Genomic DNA, 20,168 nt, shown 5'->3' with positions numbered 1-20,168 from the left:
GAGGGGTTTGTGGTTCCTGCAAATGCGTTTTCGCTTCCGTGGCATCCACCTTAACCTCAATGACGTGATGTAGGTCAGGAGATGCTTTTCTGCACCTTTTGGCCTTTTGCCCGTGGGGGGGGGGCTCCCTCCGGGATGCAGGGGCAGCCCCACCTGTCAGGGGGTAGGGGGAACCTCCCGGTCACACACACATTTACAGGAGTCTCACAAAAAGTGCTCTCAGCATCTCCCTTATCGGCTTTTTTGTTCTTATCCTTTAAAAGGATAAGCTCACGGAACTGTATCTTCTCCCACGTTGATTAAATGTCCCTTCTGATTGTATCTTAAGTTAAGACAAGGCAGCATGGCAGGGTCCCAACACGTGCCCGCGGTGGTCTCCTAACCTCAGATGCTTCCCTGTGAGCAGCAGCCTTCCACCTCCCAGCAGGGGACACTCAGGAGCAGACCTCAGGCTGTGAAACCCGGGCGGAGGGCGGAGGGCAGAGGACTGACTCTCTGTAGGTGTTTGACCTCCGTTGTCTTCGGTCCTGTGGGCTGGGGGCCACTTTAGCCTCAGCGTGAGTGTCCTGCCTGCATGCCCCCGCCCACCACACCCACCGAGAGGCCGGAGACCAAGGAAGGGCCTCCAAGGTCCCGGCTTCAGGAAGGCTTCTCCTAGCCACGTGGCCCCTGTGTCTGCCAGTCCCCTAGTTAGTGCCCTGTGTCTGGGCCAGAGGAGGACCCCTGCCTGCCCCCAGGGGCTCCCTGAGTCCGCTTTCTTCTGAGTCACTGCCACCTACCACCTGCCCAGGAACACACAAAGCGGATGGCTTCTCTCCGCTGGCTCCTTACCCTCCGCAGGTCTAAAAATTCCTTCATGCTGTGGCGCCCACTTGTTCAGGGGAAACCCTGTCCCTGCTGTCCCAGCGCCTTTCATCCTGACCCTGTGCAGGGAGCCCCAGGCTTCCTGACTGAGGACTGGACTGGGGCTCCACGTCTGACCCACGGCTGTGGGGTGTTCCTCCCAACGAGGGCTAGAGGGTGGGGGCTCCTGACCTGGGAGGTCAAGGGGAAACCAGCCAAGTTTAGGCTTCATGACCATGTGGCTGAACCTGTGTGCTGACTTCTGTGACTGGAGCGTTTTCCAGTTCAGCATCAGCGTGCCCTCCCGCCCTGCCGCTCAGCTGACACACAGTTCTTAGCTCTCGTTCTTCCTGAGCATCTTACAATGTAAGAAAGTGTGCTGATAGCCACGGCAACAGAAGTTTCTTTCTGTCGATATCAAGTGATGTTTTTGCTAGTGTGGCTACTTAAAGTGGTGTTCCTACCACCTGGCCTGTTTTTCATACGTAATTTCTTCTGAAAAGGGGTGGCGGGGGGAGCTTTATCTCTTTTACATCAGAAAAAGCCTTCAGTTCTCTAATCTTAGGACTACCTAAAGGTTTTCTTTTAACCAGAAAATACATACAACAGTTGAATAAGAGTGTAGCGTCTTTTCCATAACTTACTTACTGGAGACAAAATTGTATCCCCAAAACTAGCTCACATTGAGTGGTGTCGGGAATGGCAGTGAGCGAGATGCCCCGTTTGTATTTTGGTTGGGTCTCCGTAGTGCTAGAGGGCGAGCACCTAGGTTCCCACTTAGCAGTGGGGACAACTCTGAAGGTCATAAAACTTGGAGGTGGGTGGACACCCAACCGGAGTCTGTCTGCCACCCCCGTCGGCGACCTTCCCAGTTTACCCAGATTATTAGTTGGAGTCAGATAATTCTTTGATTTGGGGAACCACTTCAGTTTTTAAAAGTTCTCTTGATAATCTCAAAAGAGTGAGGCCTGCAAGGGACAGCTGTGCGTCCCTCTGCCTCACCCCCACTCCGCGGCTGGGTGGCCTCACGTCCGTGTGGCTTCCTGCAGACCGGAGAGCCGGTGCGGGCCCAGCCCCAGCCATTGGTGGTCAGCCCCCTGACGGTGTCTGGTCTCTCTCCCTCCTAGAACGAGACCCAAAGTGCAGTACAACGGCTACGCTGGCCACGAGAACAGCAACGGCCAGGCCTCCTTCGAGAACCCTATGTACGACACGAACTTGAAGCCCACGGAAGCCAAGGCTGTGCGCTTTGACACGACTCTGAATACAGTGTGCACGGTGGTATAGCCCCCGCCCCGGGGGCCGACTCACAGCCATACCTCTGACGGGCAAGCAGTGATTCCTTTGGTGCCATGGACCACTCTCCCTCCTCCTCCCGGCTTCGCCGCGCAACCTTTCCCATCCCGTACCGGATTCACGCAGCGGGGATGTCCAGAGAGTGCGCAGAGCTTTCTGAGGACCAGCCACACCTGGCCCCCGTCCAGCTGCACCTGCGTGGGCTCAAGGCGCCCTTGAGGAAGCCGTCCGCCCGCCCGCCCGGGCATGCCGGCACGTCCACCTCCGTGCCTCGGACGTCCTGCCTCCGGAGGCTGGGATGCCTTCCCATGCAGCCTCCTGGGCACTCAGCCGCCACCTCTGGGCACCGTGACAAAGAGGCAGCCCCACGCCATGTTCTGTGTGTTCCTTCTCACCCCCACGAATGCAAACACTCTGGAAAACAGCTCTCTTGAAGAAGACTCCTCCCTGGTTGACGCACACACCCACACACGCCCCGCCGGCCTTCCCCGGACCTGGCGCGCTTCGAGGACCCCCACCCCCTCGGCGTCTGCCCCCAGGACCATCGGCAGATTCCCGGTCAGCTGTTCTATTGCAGAAGTTTTGATGCACAATTTTTTTGCACTAGTGTGTTACGAATGACTGAGTAAGATTCTGATAAAAATACACTATTTACACAGGGTTTATACACACTACCCATTGTATATACACATCCCCTCATTTCTCACGCCGAGCACCTCACTGTCAGGTCAGTCAATGCGTAAGAGAGAGAGAAAAAATCCCCAGATATGGCACAGGTTTTACCAGAAGTAGGGTATTAAAGAGATTTATTTTATTATCGCTTCTTTTAGCTACATATCTGTGTTGAACTCATTGAGGAAAAAAAAAAGAGGCCTTTTATTTCCCACATGGTTCCTCCTCGAGTCCGTTGCTGTCCCGGCAGTATCTCGAGAAGGCTGCCCGCGATCTCCGCCTGCCGTGTACAAATGTGAATAGTAATTTATTTCAGAAGCGCGTGGCCATGCGGGCGGGAGCTCCCAGCGCCGTCTTCCTCGTCACACTGTGTGTCCTGTGGCTGTGCACCCCCAACGTTGCACGGAGGACAGGACCCCCAGGAGCCCGGGGCCCGCTGGACACCGGCAGGGTCAGAGGACCCAGCGTTGCTGTGGAGGCAGGAAAACACTGCTCACACTCTCCTCTCCTGGTGCCCCGTCTTCTGCGTTCATCTGCCTTTTGTTTTGTGCTGTTCCGGTGGAAAGGAAGTCTCAGCGATGTTCCAGGGTTAGAATTCATTCCTGGCGAACTGTAAATTGCGGGACAAAGGACGTAGGCGTGATTCCCAGCGTGGATCCGGTCGAAGTGTGACCTAGACGGCGAGGCGACGAGATCGTTTACGTCCCAAAGGGGAACCGCGTTTGGGGTGGAAAGAGCCTGCAAAGGGAATTCTTCTGTCACTTGGGTTTCGAGCACCTTTTCCATGCGTAGAAAGCTCCCCTCGCGGCACGCAGACCAGCACCGGGGAAGCGCGGCAGGGTCAGCCCTCCTGGTCACAGGGGTGTGTTGCCCCCTGCTTTAAGTCTGGCGCCCTGGTTTGCCTGCTGCGGGTGGAATACAGGGCTTCAAACGTGGAAAATGGAACAAAACCCTGTCAGGGTAATGGCGTACCGTTTCCAAGCCGTGCAGCCGGCTGGGTGCCCCCTACTCTGTCATCGGTGAGGGGTGCATGTCCTGGGTTGGGAGGGCATCGCCAACCCCTCCCTGTGGCGGCTTGGTTTTGGAATTCTGCAGTCTCGTGCAATTCCCTGCACGTTCCCTCGGCTGGTCTGGCCAAAGGACGGAGGCTTGGCTTTGCCACCTGGTGTTCGCATCCCCTCCCTTCAGACTAGATGAGGTTGGCCACAGCCCGGCGCCCCACACACCCCAACCCAGACCGAGGGGCCCGGAGGGGCGGGCTCACCCCCCTGTAGGTGTGAGTACAAGTACAGACAGGTATGTACAACGTACACGTCTGAGTGTGAGCCGCTCGAACCAGGTGCAGCCAGCTGACCTCAGAGTCTGATCCAACTACTCCGTCCCCACGTGCCTGTCCTGCTGGCCGGGCAGCGACCTTGGAGCCCCAGGAGGAGCCCCAGGAGAGGAGGGCACAGGTTCCAGGCACCAGGGGTCAGGTCAGGCACAGCTCCCCTTGGCCGCTCAGGGCCACGCCGCCCATCGGGGGTCCGTGTGGAGCCCGCGGGTCAGACACAGTCACTCCCCGAGCTGGCCCCTCCCAGGGTGAGTGCGCAGCCTCAGAATGTGCCGGAAGACTCTCCCGGCCCGAGGGGACCTCGGGAGGGAGCACACACGCCGACGCAGGTCATGTGCTTAAAGCTATTTCAAACCGCTGCTTGTCTCACACATCTTGCCTTCCTTCAGGCTAGCTGCAATAATTTTTTTCTTCTGTAAAATATTTTGTAAACAGCGACAACAAGCTATCATAACGAAGGGGAACTCGAAGGCCGGCGTCCCGGTCAGGACCCGTGGGCACCCCGCCCGTCCGGACCCCCCACCCCATGCTGCTGACTCGCATTAGGTGCAAAAGACCTTTTTGTACAGAGATATATTTTTTATGAAGAATTTGTAAAATTATTAAATATGCTGTAATTTTTTGATTAATGTAGGTAAATTGTTAAAAAAATAAATGTTTTTACAATGCAAACTGTAATTTTCCCAATAATGTACATTGTACCATCTCTAGCTGATTTTCAGTCCCAACCCTATCACACATGTATTAATATTACCGTGGCCTGTTAAAATGAACAGTATCTTTTTTTGTCAAAAAAAAATTATAAAGAGTGTAATATAGCCTGTGCATTGCCACCTATCTTTAAAGCAAATCAGAGTTCTAATTAAATATTTAATTTTACATTTCTACTTTCTGTGTGACTCTGTTTGAGCTTTCCCATGTGGGTGTTGGGGGCAGGGGGGCAGGGCGAGTCACTGGATGTGACCGAGTTCGGGGGGCGGCTCCCTGTGTCCCCAGGTGTGAACATCACCCTCACGACTGGGGAACAGCTGACTCAGGAGGAGCCGTCACAAGCAGAGCAGCCACGTCAACGCTGGCAGATGTCTGAATGGCTTGTCTCGAAGTCAGTGGGAGTTTCGTTCCCCTCCAAACCAAACTCTGGCCTTTATTGTCGTGATAAAAAATGTTTAGTTCTTTCTGTAAAGGTTTTTAACGATTTTTTTATATTTATTTTTAGAGAGAGTGGAAGGGAGGGAGAGAGGGAAACATCAATGTGTGGTCTGGTGCAAACATCTCGTGCGCCCCCTACTGGGGACCTGGCCTGCAACACAGGCCTGTGCTCTGACTGGGAATCTAACCAGTGACCTCTGGTTTGCAGGCCTGTGCTCAATGCACTGAGCCACACCAGCCTGGGCACTTTCTGTAAACTTTCTCAGCCCTGGAAAATGACCCAGCAAAATCACCTTTAAAGGAGCATTTCAAACACCAGCCTTGAAGAAGGCCCAGCAGCAGCACCGGCAACTCTGGCCCTCACAGCCCAGGGCAGCTGCCTTGCGCCCGAGTCTGGGCGCCAAAAGCCAAGTGCTTCACGTGTCCCGGGTGGGGGCCCAGCAAGCAAACGTTTGCAGTTAAATGGAGTGAGACCCTAATTCTTCGGAGAGTCGGTTTGTTACAAAATGTAGAGCAACCAATAAAAGTAAGCCTCACGGTTGCTTCAAAGTAACAAAACGCTGACACCCACCCTAAGAGGCGGGGTCTCCAGGGGCCGCAAATGTGTTCGGCTGCTATGGGTCGAGGACCCAGTAGGCACCACACACGGGTCCAGAAACACGCAGCATTCAAATGGCCTCTCCGCAGGTTTGGCCATTTTCACCTTATGGATGACGCAGCAGAAATTCAGAGAAGTTAGTTCATTCACCCAAGAATACACAGCTAGGCAGTGCTGATATTAGAGGTCAGTTTGCTCTTGTTTCAACATTTTTTTACAAAAAAAATATTTTTATGTGATGAAATTCATCAATGTTTTTATTTTTCTGCCATTGAAATATTTCTATCCTTCTGTCGATATTTTTGTGTTTCATTGGGTTAGCAATGAGCGCAGTTGAGAATTCGAGGGGAAAAACACTCCACATCAGCTGTGCTAACACTCCCCGAACTACTCCCGTGTGATCAGCAGCGAAGCTGGAGTGGGGATCTCGGCTAGTGTCCCGCGGCCTGTGCCCCACACACTGAGCTCGCTCACACCTGAGCTTCCCTCTCACGTGACCGCCTGTCCACCTGCAAGACCGGTTGGAGCCTCTGTCTCCTGAAGTTTCGAATCTGTGTTCCCCCTGCCCCACCCCAGCCCCCGGCAAGGGCGTGGCCCTCTCTGCTTCCGTGAGGGTGAGAATGATCTCCCACGGGGGTTAGGGGAAGGCAGAACAGAGACGGAGTCCGATGCCCAGACCCTGAGGAGGGAGCACAGCGGCCCCTATTCCCTGCAGAGGGTTCTGCGGATTCCAGCATTTCTCCAGGACCCCGGAACCTCTTTAAAGGACTAGGCCCTGGCTTTCTTTATTCTGTCCCAGGGAAATGTGTGGGCAAGCATTTTGATAAGCAACACAGAGCTAAGTGGCGTTTCATGGATTTAGTAAAAATGCCCGACGGGCCGCTTTGCACGCTCCCTGGGTCGGTGCCGGGCCCAGACTGTTTCTGCCTGACGGGACGCAGGCTTCCAGCTGCTGCACCAGAGGCGCCAGGTGCCGTGACCGCAGGTGCACGCGCTCCGGGCCCAGGAACATCCGTGGGGAGGGACCGGGGCCTCGCTCAGCTCCACGGGCACCTGCCCACGGAGAGGCGAGGGTCTGAAGCATTAACAGAGGTTGTTTTTCCAAGACTGCAAAGAGCAACCGTTTTTAAAATGTCAGAGAAATGGAAAACATCCATTTTATCGTATATTTTACTTGGTGGGGAAGGTGTGCGCAGAATAGTGCCCTCTGGTGCCTATTCGGGGGAATTTCAGCGGGCCGGCCGCGGGATCAGCGGGGAGAGCAGGTCTCGCGTGTTCTCCCCACGAACGGGAAGAAGCGGTGATTGATGGCGGAGCAGGCAGAGGAGCTAGGTTGCCACAGTGGGAATGTTTTGCGACCCCTGTGTATGGAATCACCGGTTGTCTCCTTAAGCTCGCGCAAGGTTGCGGGCCAATTGTATCTCCAGGAGGCTCAGGAACCTATTCCCTGGAGTCAGCAGCTCCGCTTTAAACAGCACGCCAGGTAACGCTGCGCACGTGTGTCCTCGAAGGACCCGGGAGGGGAGAGCCCTGGGGGCAGGGTGAAGGCCGCTGGTGGGGAGGTATTAAGTACACGTGGTGCATCGGTGTCACTGAGCGTTACACGATTAGAAAAAGATTCAGGGAGTTCAAGGTGACCCCATAGCTCGGGTTTACGCATGGGAAGAGATGTCACTCAGAGCTCGGCAAAAGGCTCCATGCAGGGCGTGACTGGGCGTCACGCCATGGGAAGGAGATTTAAGAGACAGTGTCAGCGCTTAGTTCTGCTGCGGGAGCCTGAGAGGAGGAAGAAGGACGAGTGAGAAAGAGACGTGCGTTTCCAGCCTGAAAATGCAGGTGAGTTACCGATTCAGACAGCGGAATACGTGTCCCCAGACTGAAGAAAAGGCCAGCATATACGTCTGCTGTCAGGTTGCAGTACCGGTCTCAGATGTGGCTGGGTGGCCCATACAAGAAGATCGGGACCCCTGATTTTGGACCCGGAGTCTCTCTGTCAACAGTCTTTGATCTCAGGAACCAGCGAAGAATACCAGGGAGGGAACAGCTCATACACAGTCTCTCACCCCTGGGGTGGGGGGCTGGATCCTCTTAAAGATCTTATTGTTCCTTCCCCAAATCGGCCTGACTTTCACCTCCTTTGTTCCTGGAAATTCATGTTCATTGGGAAAGCCTCACTCAACTACGATCATTTTTCTGTTTGATGGGCTATATACTGAAAAATTAAAGAGTATCAGAAACAAAAAATAATGTTCAAAAAGATATTCAAATATAGCTCTTAGAAGAAAACACTGGGCCAGCTGATAATATTTTTTTAAAAAAATCCAAAGTAAGGTTCGTTCTCCATCGGGTTTTGGTGCTTTTTATCCTAGAAAAACGCCCAGACTGGCCACAGCTAACCTTGCACGGCTCTTTAGAGGAGAGTCCTTTAGGATTTGCGCAGGGTGTCCAATCCATTCACTTTCCAGGTATTCACAATGCACCTGCTAACTGTCAAAGCCCGGAGCAGAGCCAGAGAGCTGAAAATAAATAAAGCTGGGTCCAGGCTCCCAAGAAAGTCATAGAGCAAGCAGAAGGGCAGGTGCATAAACACACAGTTGCAGCTGAGCACAGCAGATATGTCTTTCTGTATTTGCACAGCGGGCAGAACAGGCAGAGAGGGACTTGGGGAGGACTTTTCCAGGGGCTGCCAACTATGGCAGGGGTGCTTTGCTTCGTGGCCCTCATGCCGTTGTGATTCCTTCGTAGATGGAATTCCTTCGTGCAACTAAAGTCACACTACCATCAATGCTCAACTTATATTCACTCAGTCACTCCCTCCTGCAACTTTTCAGCTCATGAGAGCTGAAAAATATAGACCCTGGATATTTGGAGCATCCCTAGAGCTTACATCACATGTGTGTCCATTTCACGTATTCTGGAATGTTTCTTGACTTCTCTGGAAACTTGTTTTTTATTAACAGCTCATTTAAGTAGAAAGAAATGCTCTCCCTGGTTTTGCCTTTGTCCTCATGACTGCAGACTAGCTGCCATTGCCCCAGCCATCACAGCCACACCAAAGTCCGACAGCCCCAGTGTGCGGAGTAGGAGAGGGCCAACAATGGCCACACTTTTGTATCAAGAAAGCCCCAAATTTCACAGCAGCTCCATAGCTCTCTCACAACCCTTATTGATCTCCATTTTCATCTCATCGGCTAGAATCTGGTCCCAACCCCCCCCCCCACACACACACACAGATGCAAAGGAAGCTGGGAAAACAGAGAAGGAAAATTTTTAATATCATAATTCATCACCTGGAGAGGAGTCAGAAATTCCCCAATTTCAATTTGGGTTTTGATAATAACGGAAGGGAATGAACTGCTTTAAAACATGTTTCCCTTTGAGGATAAATATGAATGACCCCGCACCTCCCCTCCAAATAAAAACCGGCCCTCTGCTGGTAGCCACAGGGAGGGTTGTGGCTACCCCACACTCCACACTCTTTGTGGGTCCCCTGACACCCGCACTCCCACATTGGGGGCTTTAGAACAAAACGGCCCATAGAAACGGTGAGTTTATGAATGCGTGCACTCACTAATGTAGCCAGCTTTCTTTTCGGGCCGGGCAGTAGCGATTCAGGTGTGCCCTAAGCTTGCATTGGGACAAATGGTTCGCACTGAAGTCACCTCTGTCTTTACCTACTGTTCTGAGGAAATGGGTGTGTGTATGAGAGAGAGAGACAGACAGAGAGACCCAAGCAGACGTTCTGAAGAAAAGGGTAGAAGCATCACAACAGTGCCTGTGCCTGTGTGAGGGCACGTGGCTTCCATTCCTGAGAGCAAAGTGTCAGCTTGCGCAGAAACCAGCCCACCATTGCTGCTGTCCCAGCCACAGGGCCCTCAGCCTGGCTCCCCATGTGTTTGTTTTGAGTCACGGGCAGAAAGACAGATTCTCTGTCTCTTGTTTATGTGTTCGACCCAGGTTCTAGCGGCAGATCTGAAAGAAGATTTAAAAAAATAATAATAAGACCTGAGCTTTAGAACTTTGTATCAATTTTATTTGATAATTTTAAATATCAAAATATTAAAACTTTCTAATTTAATTCAATATGGACATACGTATGCAAGTATCACGTACATGCAAACAATGCTTAACTGGAGCTGTCTCTAGAGTCACGGTCGCCTGGGTGAGAGAGTCGTCCGCTACCCGTGGAGTGCGCTGGCATAGCCCACCAGTCGTCCAAGTGCCGAGAGGGCGTCTCGTCCTGCACAGAGGCAGCGTGGCAGGAAGGCAGCTGCAGGTGGGCCGTGCAGGGGCTGCTGGGACCGATTCCAAGGACTCCACCAGCCTGCTCCCGGTCTGCCGAGGCTGTGGGAGGCCGGGGCTCTCTCCACATGCCCAAACTGGGCAGGCACGTCAGTGGGCATCGATCACCAGAATCCTGTAGGCAGAGTCTGGCCTATCACATTAGAGATGAAAACAAGTCCCAAAGAATGACTCTGGGAGAAAACCACATGCAAGCCTGCGCACCAGGTGGAAAATATAGACACGTGGACATACTGATGTAGGAGCAAAAAGCAAAAGCAAATGGATATTTGCAAGGAACGATTTAAAATAAAATTGGGGAAATAAACACTATGCATCCATGCAAGTGCTAAGCGTGAGGACCCGGTGGCAATGGGGTAGAGTTAGGGGGCAGTGCAGAAACTGGCATCAATTTGCGCTCCCAGCATACCTGGAGACTCGCTGCTCGGCACGGCACGGACAACCTGGAGGCTGGCCCGCTCCCTCCGAGGGGAGCAGGTTAGCGGGTGCTTTTATTTCCTTCTGTGATGTTCCATTGGGTTTGCCATACTAATGTGCCCCCCAAAAAGGGAGGATAAAATGTAGAAAAAACATTTAAAAGGATTGGAAGGATCATCACTTCCAAACACCAAATACACTTGCAGCCGCTGAAAATTTGGTTTCTTGTCGAAGACACGCCCATGGTCCTTGTTCCCCAGGCAACAGAAACCATTGCACACTGCACGTGGGTGGGGGGTGTGTCCTTTTTATGTAGAAGTGTTTGGAGTTGAAATTCAGATGGGCCCCGGCTGGCATAAGAGGGAGGGGGTCCGAGAATATTCATCTGTTGCTGGGCAGGGTTTATTTTTTTTGCATGATTTTATTTAAATTAATATTATCTAGGTCAATTTTCAGGTTTTTTAATCATAATTGATATATTCCCTTCATCTGTGTTTTTAAAGCTTTTTGTTATATTTTTAATTAATTTATTTATTTTTATTCAGTTACAATTGTCTGTATTTTCTCCCCTTCCCTCCACCCCACCCCAGCCAGTCCCACCTCCCTCCCCCACCTCTACCCTCCCCCTTGATTTTGTCCTTGTGTCCTTTATAGTAGCTCCTATAGACCCCTCTCCCCACTATTCCCTCCCCACTCTCCTGTGGCTATTGTTACAATGTTCTTAATTTCAATGTCTCTGGTTATATTTTGTTTGCTTTTTTCTTTTGTTGATTATGTTCCAGTTAAAGGTGAGATCATATGGTATTTGTCCCTCACTGCCTGGCTTATTTCACTTAGCATAATGCTCTCCAGTTCCATCCATGCCACTGCAAAGGGTATAAGCTCCTTCTTTCTTTCTGCTGCGTAGAATTCCATTGTGTAAATGTACCATAATTTTTTGATCCACTCATTTGCTGATGGGCACTTAGGGAACCCTAGCACACTGTTGGTGGGAATGCAGACTGGTGCGGCCACTGTGGAAAACAGTATGGAATTTCCTCAGAAAACTAAAAATGGAACTGCCCTTTGACCCAGCAATTCCGCTGCTGGGATTATACCCTAAGAACCCTGAAACACCAATCCAAAAGAACTTATGCACCCCAATGTTCATACCAGCACAATTTACAATAGCCAAGTACTGGGCAGGCTTTAAAAGGGTGCGGCAGGTTGACGGTTTATTAGTATGTGAAAATACACTTGCCTGTGGTTTCATACCCAAGGGAATGTAAGCACAGGACTCCACCATGAGTGTGTCCGGCAGCATTTCCCATGCTAGCCCCAAGCTGGGGAGCGTCCAAGTGTGGACTGTGGTGGGCAAATGAGATACGGCATTCCCACACAAACGCTGGCTCGGGGACAGAGAGACCACCAGAGAGCACGGCGAAATGGTGAGCCTCAAGAACGTCACGCCGGGAGATAAAAGCCAGACGCAGAAGCCCCCAGACAGTTCTTCCCGAGCACCCAGAGGGTCTGCCTGGCCAACGGGTGTCTTCTTACGCTGCACTGTGGTCACACTGCACAACTGGTTCACACTTACTAGCCCTCCTCAAACTGTGCACGCGGTCAGCCTAACAGAATATAAATCACCCTCCAGTAAAGCTTTTGTAAGACAAATTGGATGAACCTTTTCATTTTCTTTCCTACGCTCTGCACTGGCCCGACTTTGGTAAGTCAGAGTTGACGGTGGCCAGAGGTACCCGCGTTCAAGGGCGCGGATGACGACGACTCCCTGACCGCTGGTGTTCGTGGTGGAATAAACGCACGGTGGTGGCCCTGCGTGTCGGCAGCTCTCCCAGGCACCTATACTTTTCAGCAGCTGCAGCCACTCACTGAATTTTCCCTGCAGTTTCCCTCCTTCCCAGGGGAAGGAGAGACTCAGCACCTCGGACACCTGCCTCCAAAGCCACCCCTGTCTGCAGGAAAGACACTTGGACCACTAAGGTCCAAGCCACAGAAAGCAGCGACTGGGACAATGCAAGCCCCCCTGGGACTCAGGAGACAAGCCCAGAGTTGCTGGAGGCCATGGCAGAGGCAGCGCCTGCTGTGACCGAATCCCGGTGCCGCTGCGGTATAGACACAGGCAGCCAGAGGTGGCCCTGCCCGGCCCTCACTGCTGACCACAGGGGCACTGAACTTGACTTATTGTGAGCCTGGAAAGAAGCCCGTCTTTGGATCAACAGAGCACACCTGTGAGTGACGCTGACAAATGGGCGCCACACAGGAGCCCACGAGGGTCCGCCTCTGGAGTGTGCGGTAAATAGAAAGCAGTCCTGCGTTTCCAGTGGGGAGTGGTTAACCAGCATTGTGCCGCCAGAAAAGCTGTCCCATTGTAACAGGGTGCAGCGGAGAGGAGGGCCCCAAATAGGGATTTGTAATGGGGTCCAGAACTCAAGGTGTCCAGGAAATATTAGAAAAATTTATATACGATGTCCTCACCCCCACAATCCTGAGCTGGGGGAAGGGACACATGGAACAGGGCCATTCAGAGCTGTTTTGGGTAGCAACAGCTTTGCAGCTTGTCCCTGGTGTGGTCATTTAACATATCTATAACCTTTAACTGGTTTCATAGGTATGTTAAATAGCTGTGGCCCTGCTTTGAGCCAGGGGGCTGGGAGTGAATTCCACCCAAGATGGGACTGGGAAGCAACACCCCCTGCTTACAGAGCCTGCGTGAGAGCTTGGAGATGATTGGCTCCACGCCATGGGGCCACACCTGCCCAGACTTACTGTGGCAGCCCAGTAAAGCTGGAAGGATAGGGAATGCTGCAGGTGTAACTGATTGTGGGAGGAGTCGGAAATGGGGCTGCAGGGGAAGACTGGTGCTGGGATTTCAACCTAGGTGTGGCAGCCATGGAGAGAGAGCACCACACGGTTTTGGAGGAGAGGAAGGAGGACCATGTGGTTTTGGGGTGCTCCTTTTTGCCACACAGCTTAGGCAGCAGAGGAGACTGCCGGGAAGAAAAGGGGAGGAAGGACTCTTGCTGGTGGGCCGTGAGAAGGTGCCGCATGGCTTTGAATTAACTGGAGATTGCAGCAGCCACACAGCTGATGGTGCCGGGAGCCTGAATCATGGACTTCTACTTCTTTTCCTGAGACACGGTACCCCGGACTGGGCACAGGGAGAGGGAAGGACTGTGCATCTGTGGGTATTCTAGAGGACTTTAGTATCTTAATGAAGACATTAAGTCATTACTCTAAGTCTGTGAAACTTTTAAATAATTTAAAATTCCTTTCCCTTTCACCAGCCTCTGGCATTGAGAGACATCTTTCCTCTGGCGGCGGGCATTGTGAACCTAGTAGGTGTGTGTGGTGGGGGGAACCTCCAGAGAGAGAAAGGGGGGATGCTTTCTGTAATAATTTATCGTCAACCACCCCCCGCCTGCTCTGTAACAGTTTTGGCGCCCAACGTGGGGCTAATAGTTGCCCGTGGCAGACCGACCCCTCAGGTGTGGGAGAGGAGACTGCGGAGCTCTCCCCGTCTCCGAGAAAGTCTCTGCACTCCTGAGGGCGTCGGCCGCTCATCACGCCCGGAAAGGTGAAAAGGAAGGGGAACGGGGAGCGGAGCAGAGACGTGAAGTGGTTTGGTTGAAAACTCGTTTCTGAACACGGCTTTGGGATAATGGAGTTGTGGATGACGGTTTGGTGGGTGTGCTGGTCCCAGGTTGCCCCCCGTCTGCTCACGTACAGATTCCGTGAGCCCAGGTGGCCCTAAGGGAACCTGCACTCGGGTTCGGGGAGGAAGCGAACCCCTAGGCTCTGTGAGCTGAGCCTGCACGAATGTTGGGGATTGGACAGCAAGCCACACGGGTGCGCCGCCATTTCGGGTAAGATGGAGGGTGAGCCACGTGAGGGCCCCGCCGGGGAGGACGGGTCACCTGAGAGTTCCGCCATCTTGGAGCTGGGCGAGGTGGTGGGCGAAGGGTTCCCTTCAGGTCATTGGGCACTGCGCCAGTCAGGGTCTCTGTGCAGCTGGTTCTGAAGGTCATGGGCTGGGGTCCAAGGGTGACCATCTGATCTACAGGGCGTTTGCAAGGTCTAAGCTTCAGAAAGCTGCAGGACGTCCGTGCGAATCTGGGGACTTTTAGTGGAAGGTGCCTCTAGTGCTGGGGACTCTTGGCTGCCCGATACTGAGTTTAACTACTGAGTTTAAGTACAGTCCTTCCCAGTGTGGGAAAGGAGCAGGGATTAAAAGGGAATTGTGGTTAAATCTGGATGGGTAAAAATATGTAGAAAGGTTGTGAAAGTTTTAAACCTGGAGGAAAGGAAACCTCAACTACTTGTTTTCTGGTTTTATGGGAATGTGGTCTCATTTTGCTTCTGTTTCTGATCAGAAACCCCCTGTATCTGAAGACCTGTTTAGGGTCACCTGTAAGACCTGGGGAAGGTCACCTGTAACCGGTTGGGGAGAATGCCTTTGCCACTCGGGACCCAGGAAGGGTCATTTGGGCCTGACGAGTGTTTCAGCCTGAGGCAAAGGAGCATGTCTCTGCCAAGAGACCGGACCCGAGCGGCATGTCTCTGCGGAGGCCACAGTGGACGCACTGGTGCAAGAGGATGCCTCCACCTGTGTGCTGTTCTTAGGGAACTCGTCTGTGTTTTGGATTTTGCTCTGTATCTGCTCTGAAAAGAAAATTGGGGATTCCAGGGACGGTTAAAACTTCACACTCTGTAGGAAAGAGAACAAGGGGAAGTGTAAGACGTGTAAGAGAAGAAGGTGTAGGAAAGGACATAGGTCCGTGGATGTTGCAGAAGGTCTGTGGGAAGCTGTAAAGACAGGAGAGAGTTTGTAAGAAGGTGTGTAAAAGGTTATAGAAGTTTGTGAAAGTTTTGGAAAGAAATTATGTGGTGTTAGTAATGGATTCTGAAGGAGTGATAGCATAGGTTTCTTTGCATAAATCCGTTAAGACCAGTCATTGATGGTGGTTTGTTAACCGATACTTTTTGACTGGAATGTCACGCCTGAAGGAGGCATGTCTGGGTTTTGGTCGTCACCAGGAAGCCCTGAGGAACTGGGATTGACTTGCGAAGCTAGCAAAAGCCCACGAGAAGAAGCCTGGTACCGTGGTTGGTTGTGCGGTTCGTGGCAGTCTTTCCAGGGAAGGAACGAAGGTTGCCTTCCTGAAAGATGGCTAAAAAGGAACCTGCAGGCACAGTGGAAGCCTCAAGGATTTGAGTGAAACAGCTGGTACAGGCAAAGCCAGGTGGCAGATGTGTGTCTCTGCTTCTGTGCCCCGAGGGGTGCACTGAGCAGTCAGTCTAAAGGCTCCCTGTGTGAGTTCCAGCAAAGTGGACTTAAAGATTGTAGGTGATCCAGGCTGCTCCTGGTGTGTTTATGCAAATTAACAGGCAAAATTAAAAGTTGGACTCAAAGTAGTCACTTTAATAACGATGAGGATGATCTTTTTAATTTATTTATTTTTATTCAGTTACAATTGTCTGCATTTTCTCCCCATCCCTCCATCCCACCCCAGCCAGTCCCACCTCCCTTCCCCACCTCTACCCTCCCCCTTGATTTTGTCCTTGTGTCCTTTATAGTAGCTCCTATAGACCCCTCTTAAGGAGAAAATTTGTGGTTCGAGGAAAATCACAATGCTCAGTATTGGACGTCGTAATCGTGCAGCTGTCTTGGAAGTTTGTTTTCATTTGGAAGTTGAAACTGGGTTTGTAACATCACCGAAGATGTTCAATTTACAGGCACGAGGGACCTGTCAAGTTGCCACTGTTAGATGGCATTGCAGCAAGGGGCCTTGCAACTGGATGTCTTCCCAAGACAGTCTCGCAGGCACAGAGACTGGTTTGGGGATTGTTGAGTGAATTAACCTGTGTGTTCTTCCTTCTGTTTTCATAGGGCATATGCCTATGGCCTCATTACCTAAGAGAATGGTCGCAATATAGGCCTCACTTAAGGAGCCCACCTTCATCATCGCCCCCTGAGACTCAACAGTTTGGTTAAACTAAGAGGTTGGGTTGGTGAAGGGGTGGGGTGGTCTGTGGGCTTCACTTCAGAGCTTATCTTCCCTTTTCTGTCCTAATAGCCTGGATAGAAAGGGCCCAGAAATCTGAAAGGAGGGAAATCCTGATATATTCCCCTCAGCCGAGCGAAGTGTAGTGAGCCACAGGGTTTTGGATAGGTGTAGCATGCTTGTCCACCTTCCTTCAGATAAGCCATTCCTTACCTAGGTGCCTGCCTTTGTTATTCAGTGATTATGATTTAATTGTGCCTTCCATCTCTCTTGCCAAATCTGTCACCTCCAGAATACGACAAGGATGCCAACTGTCCAGTGATGTCAACCTTTGGACACGGAGCCTGCAACTTCCCAGTGACAGCCAACCGACCTGGATTCTGTGAGGTCCTTCCCCTTATAGGGCATCCCTGACCCAAGGGTAGGTAAGACAATGTCCATGTCCAGCTGGAAGTAGTTACAAGTAGATGAGACCTTTGTCCATTTTCCTTTATATGATTATAAAGTGGTTGTATATCTGAAAGGAGGGATTGAAGCAGGGTGCAGCCAAGAGGAGGGCCCCAAATAGGATTTGTAATGGGGTCCAGAACTCAAGGTGTCCAGGAAATATTAGAAAAATATATATAGGATGTCCTCACCCCCACAAGCCTGAGCTGGGGGATGGGACACATGGAGCAGGGCCATTCAGAGCTATTTTGTATGGCAACAGCTTTGCAGCTTGTCCCTGGTGTGGTCATTTAACATATCTATAACCTTTAACGGGTTTCATAGGTATGTTAAATAGCTGTGGCCCTGCTTTATAGCTATGGCCCTGCTTTGAGCCAGGGAGATGGGAGTGAATTGCACCCAAGATGTAACTGGAAAGCAACTCCCCCTGGTTACAGAGCCTGCGTGAGAGCTTGGAGATGATTGGCTCCACGCCATGGGGCCACACCTGCCCAGACTTACTGTGGCAGCCCAGTAAAGCTGGAAGAATACGGGGATGCTGGCAGGTGTAACTGGTTGTAGGAGGAGTCGGAAATGGGGCTGCAGAGGAAGACAGGTGCTGGGATTTAAACCTAGGTGTGGCAGCCATAGAGAGAGAGGACCACAAGGTTTTGGGGGAGAAAGAAGAGGATCATGCAGCTTTGGTGAAGTAAATAGAGAGGACCATGCGGTTTTGGAGGAGAGGAAGGAGGGCCATGCGGTTTTGGAGTGCTCCTTGTTGCCATGCGGCTTAGGCAGCAGGACTTTGCCGGGAAGAAAGGGGAGGAAGGACTCTTGCTGGTGGGCCGTGAGAAGGTGCCGCTTGGCTTTGGATTAACTGGAGATTGCGGCGGCCACACAGCTGATGGTGCCAGGAGCCTGAATCACGGACTTCTACTTCTTTCCTGAGACACGGTACCCTGGACTGGGCACAGGGAGAGGGAAGGACTGTATCTGTGGGTGTTCTAGAGGACTTTAGTATTTTAATGAAGACATTAAGTCATTACTCTAAGTCTGGCGGTGGGCATTTCAAACCTAGTAGGTGTGTAGGGGGAGGGGAACCTACAGAGAGAGAAAAGGGGGGACCTTCTCTAATAATATATCAGGAACCCCCCCCCCCCCACCTATTCTGTAACACCATCGGTTTCTCCTTTAGCACCTCCATTTGACGGATAACAAAAGTCAGTGCTTCCTCCTGATTTCCAGGGACGCAGGCAAACAAAGAAACAAGTGGAATTTCAGACGGCTGCAACGTAGCTGTTGGCAATCAAGACTATGTGCTCCCCACGTAGGTCTGCGCACCTCTCCTCCGCCTTCTGCCACCTGCTGGAGCCCCAGTCCACGACCTTCTCGCTTCGTGTCATCGCAGGGGAGACCCATCAGGCAGGAACATCCTCAGGGGGTGCTGTCCAAGGGTCCGCAGTCCAGCGATGGAAGACGCAGTGTTCAGCCTCAGATACTGTCACTCACATCTCCCTGAAAAGGTGGGGGTTACCTGTGTTATTTAAAAGAAAAAACACCTCAATTAAAAATCAAAAAACAAAACAAAAAAACACCTTGGCTGGTCCAAGATGGTGGCAGAGCAGGTGGAAGCCCCACTCATCTCCTCCCAGGACCAAACTGCAAGTACAGCTGAACTATAGAAACATCATCCTGAATAACCAACTGAACACTCGCTGGAGAGAAGCCTTATAGCCAAAGACTCACAGAAGAAGCCACCGCACCAACATGAGACTGGTAGGGAGTGCAGAGGAGGCGCGAGAGGGCTGGCTGGGCTCCCACGGGTGGCAGCCGAAGTGCTGGAAGGATGTTTGAGCAGCCGGGGCGGGGGGGAGGGGGTTCCCTGGAGAAGGGTGGGGTCTAAACCCAAGCTGGGCTCCTCAGCTTAGAACACCAGAACTGGGAAAAGATCCCCAATAACATCTGGCTGTGAAAGCAGCAGGGTTTCAGTCTGGCAGGGAGAGGTGGCCAGAGACGCAGACACCCTCTTAAAGGGCCCCCACACAATTCTATTTGCAGCCCCATAGCCTGGACTCCGGCAGAGGGAGAACAGAGAGCAGACTAGACACACGTGAGGAGAGCCTGGGGCTGGTGGCTCTGGGGGAAGAACTGAGGGAGGAGCCACCTCTCTTGGTCCCCTCCAAAAGGCATCAGCCTGAGGGGAAGCAACAGCCCCGCCCTCGGGAACTGCTCTGCCCCACCCTGTGCAGCTAAGTGGGGCTGCTGAAGAGCATAGCTGGAGGCAATTTCAGAGATCAAACCTCACAGAAGTCCTGCGGGTGATGGCAGATCTCCGGGAGCTGTGGGACACCGGCTGGCCCTCCCCCAAGCCTGGTTGTCTGCACAGAGGCCCAGCAGAGGGAGCCACCAGCTGTGGGTTGCAGGCAGCTCCAAACAGGTTGCCCAGGGCCAGCCAGGCAGCGTCTGACGTAGTCTTTGCAGATGCTCCTAAGACATAGAAACATGCACAAAGAGGCGGCCCCAACTGAAAGAATGAGAGGATTCTCCAGAGGAAGAGCTAAATGAAATGGTGACAAGCAATTTATCAGATAGAGAGATTAACGATTCTAAGGATTCTCAACAACCTGAAAAAAGACATAGAAACCGTAAAAAAGGGCCAGTCAGAAATAAAGAATGCTGTATCTGAAATAAGGAGTACACTGGAAGGGATGCACAGTAGGTTAGACAGAATAGAGGGTTGAATCAGTGATTTGGAAGATGAGGTAGAAAAAAACTCTAGCAGAGCAGCAAACAGAAAAAACAATTTTAAAAAAATGAGCAGAGTATAAGAAACTTTCAGGACAACGTGCAGAGTAAAAACATCTGAATCATGCAAATACCAGGAGGTGAAGAAATAATGACTAAAACTTCCCTTATCTGCTGAAGGAAGAGACACACACATCCAGGAAAAGCAGAGAGGCCCAAACCAGATGGAACCACAGAGGCCTACACCGAGACACAGCATAATTAAAGACAAGGAAAGAATCTTAAAAGCCACAAGGAAAAAGCAGTTACCTACAAGGGAGCTCCCGTAAGACTCTCATCTGATCTCTCAACAGAAACATTTCAGGCAGGAAGAAGTTGGTGTGAA

At 51.8% G+C, this 20,168-nt stretch overlaps 1 protein-coding gene and 1 long non-coding RNA gene across 2 annotated transcripts in view; both read left to right on the top strand.

The window, feature by feature from the left end:
* CSMD1 (CUB and Sushi multiple domains 1) overlaps positions 1–2,898 on the top strand; it is a 1,050,215-nt gene extending 1,047,317 nt beyond the window's left edge. The window contains exon 70 of the mRNA XM_053916503.2: positions 1,971–2,898. Coding sequence (XP_053772478.1) covers positions 1,971–2,130 — 160 coding nt within the window. The 3' untranslated portion in view covers positions 2,131–2,898. The remainder of the gene's footprint in view (positions 1–1,970) is intronic.
* Positions 2,899–7,463: 4,565 nt separating this feature from the next.
* Positions 7,464–19,553, top strand: LOC112321309 (uncharacterized). Its single transcript, XR_002976525.3, has 3 exons — positions 7,464–7,727; positions 16,905–17,033; positions 18,284–19,553. It is a non-coding gene; the product is annotated as an uncharacterized lncRNA (long non-coding RNA).
* Positions 19,554–20,168: the final 615 nt, after the last annotated feature.

This window comes from Desmodus rotundus, chromosome 13, assembly GCF_022682495.2.
Source record: "Desmodus rotundus isolate HL8 chromosome 13, HLdesRot8A.1, whole genome shotgun sequence".
In the NCBI taxonomy this organism is placed as follows: domain Eukaryota; kingdom Metazoa; phylum Chordata; class Mammalia; order Chiroptera; family Phyllostomidae; genus Desmodus; species Desmodus rotundus.
The sequence above is the reverse complement of the archived record's forward strand: the minus strand, read 5'-3'. Positions and strand labels throughout refer to the sequence as shown.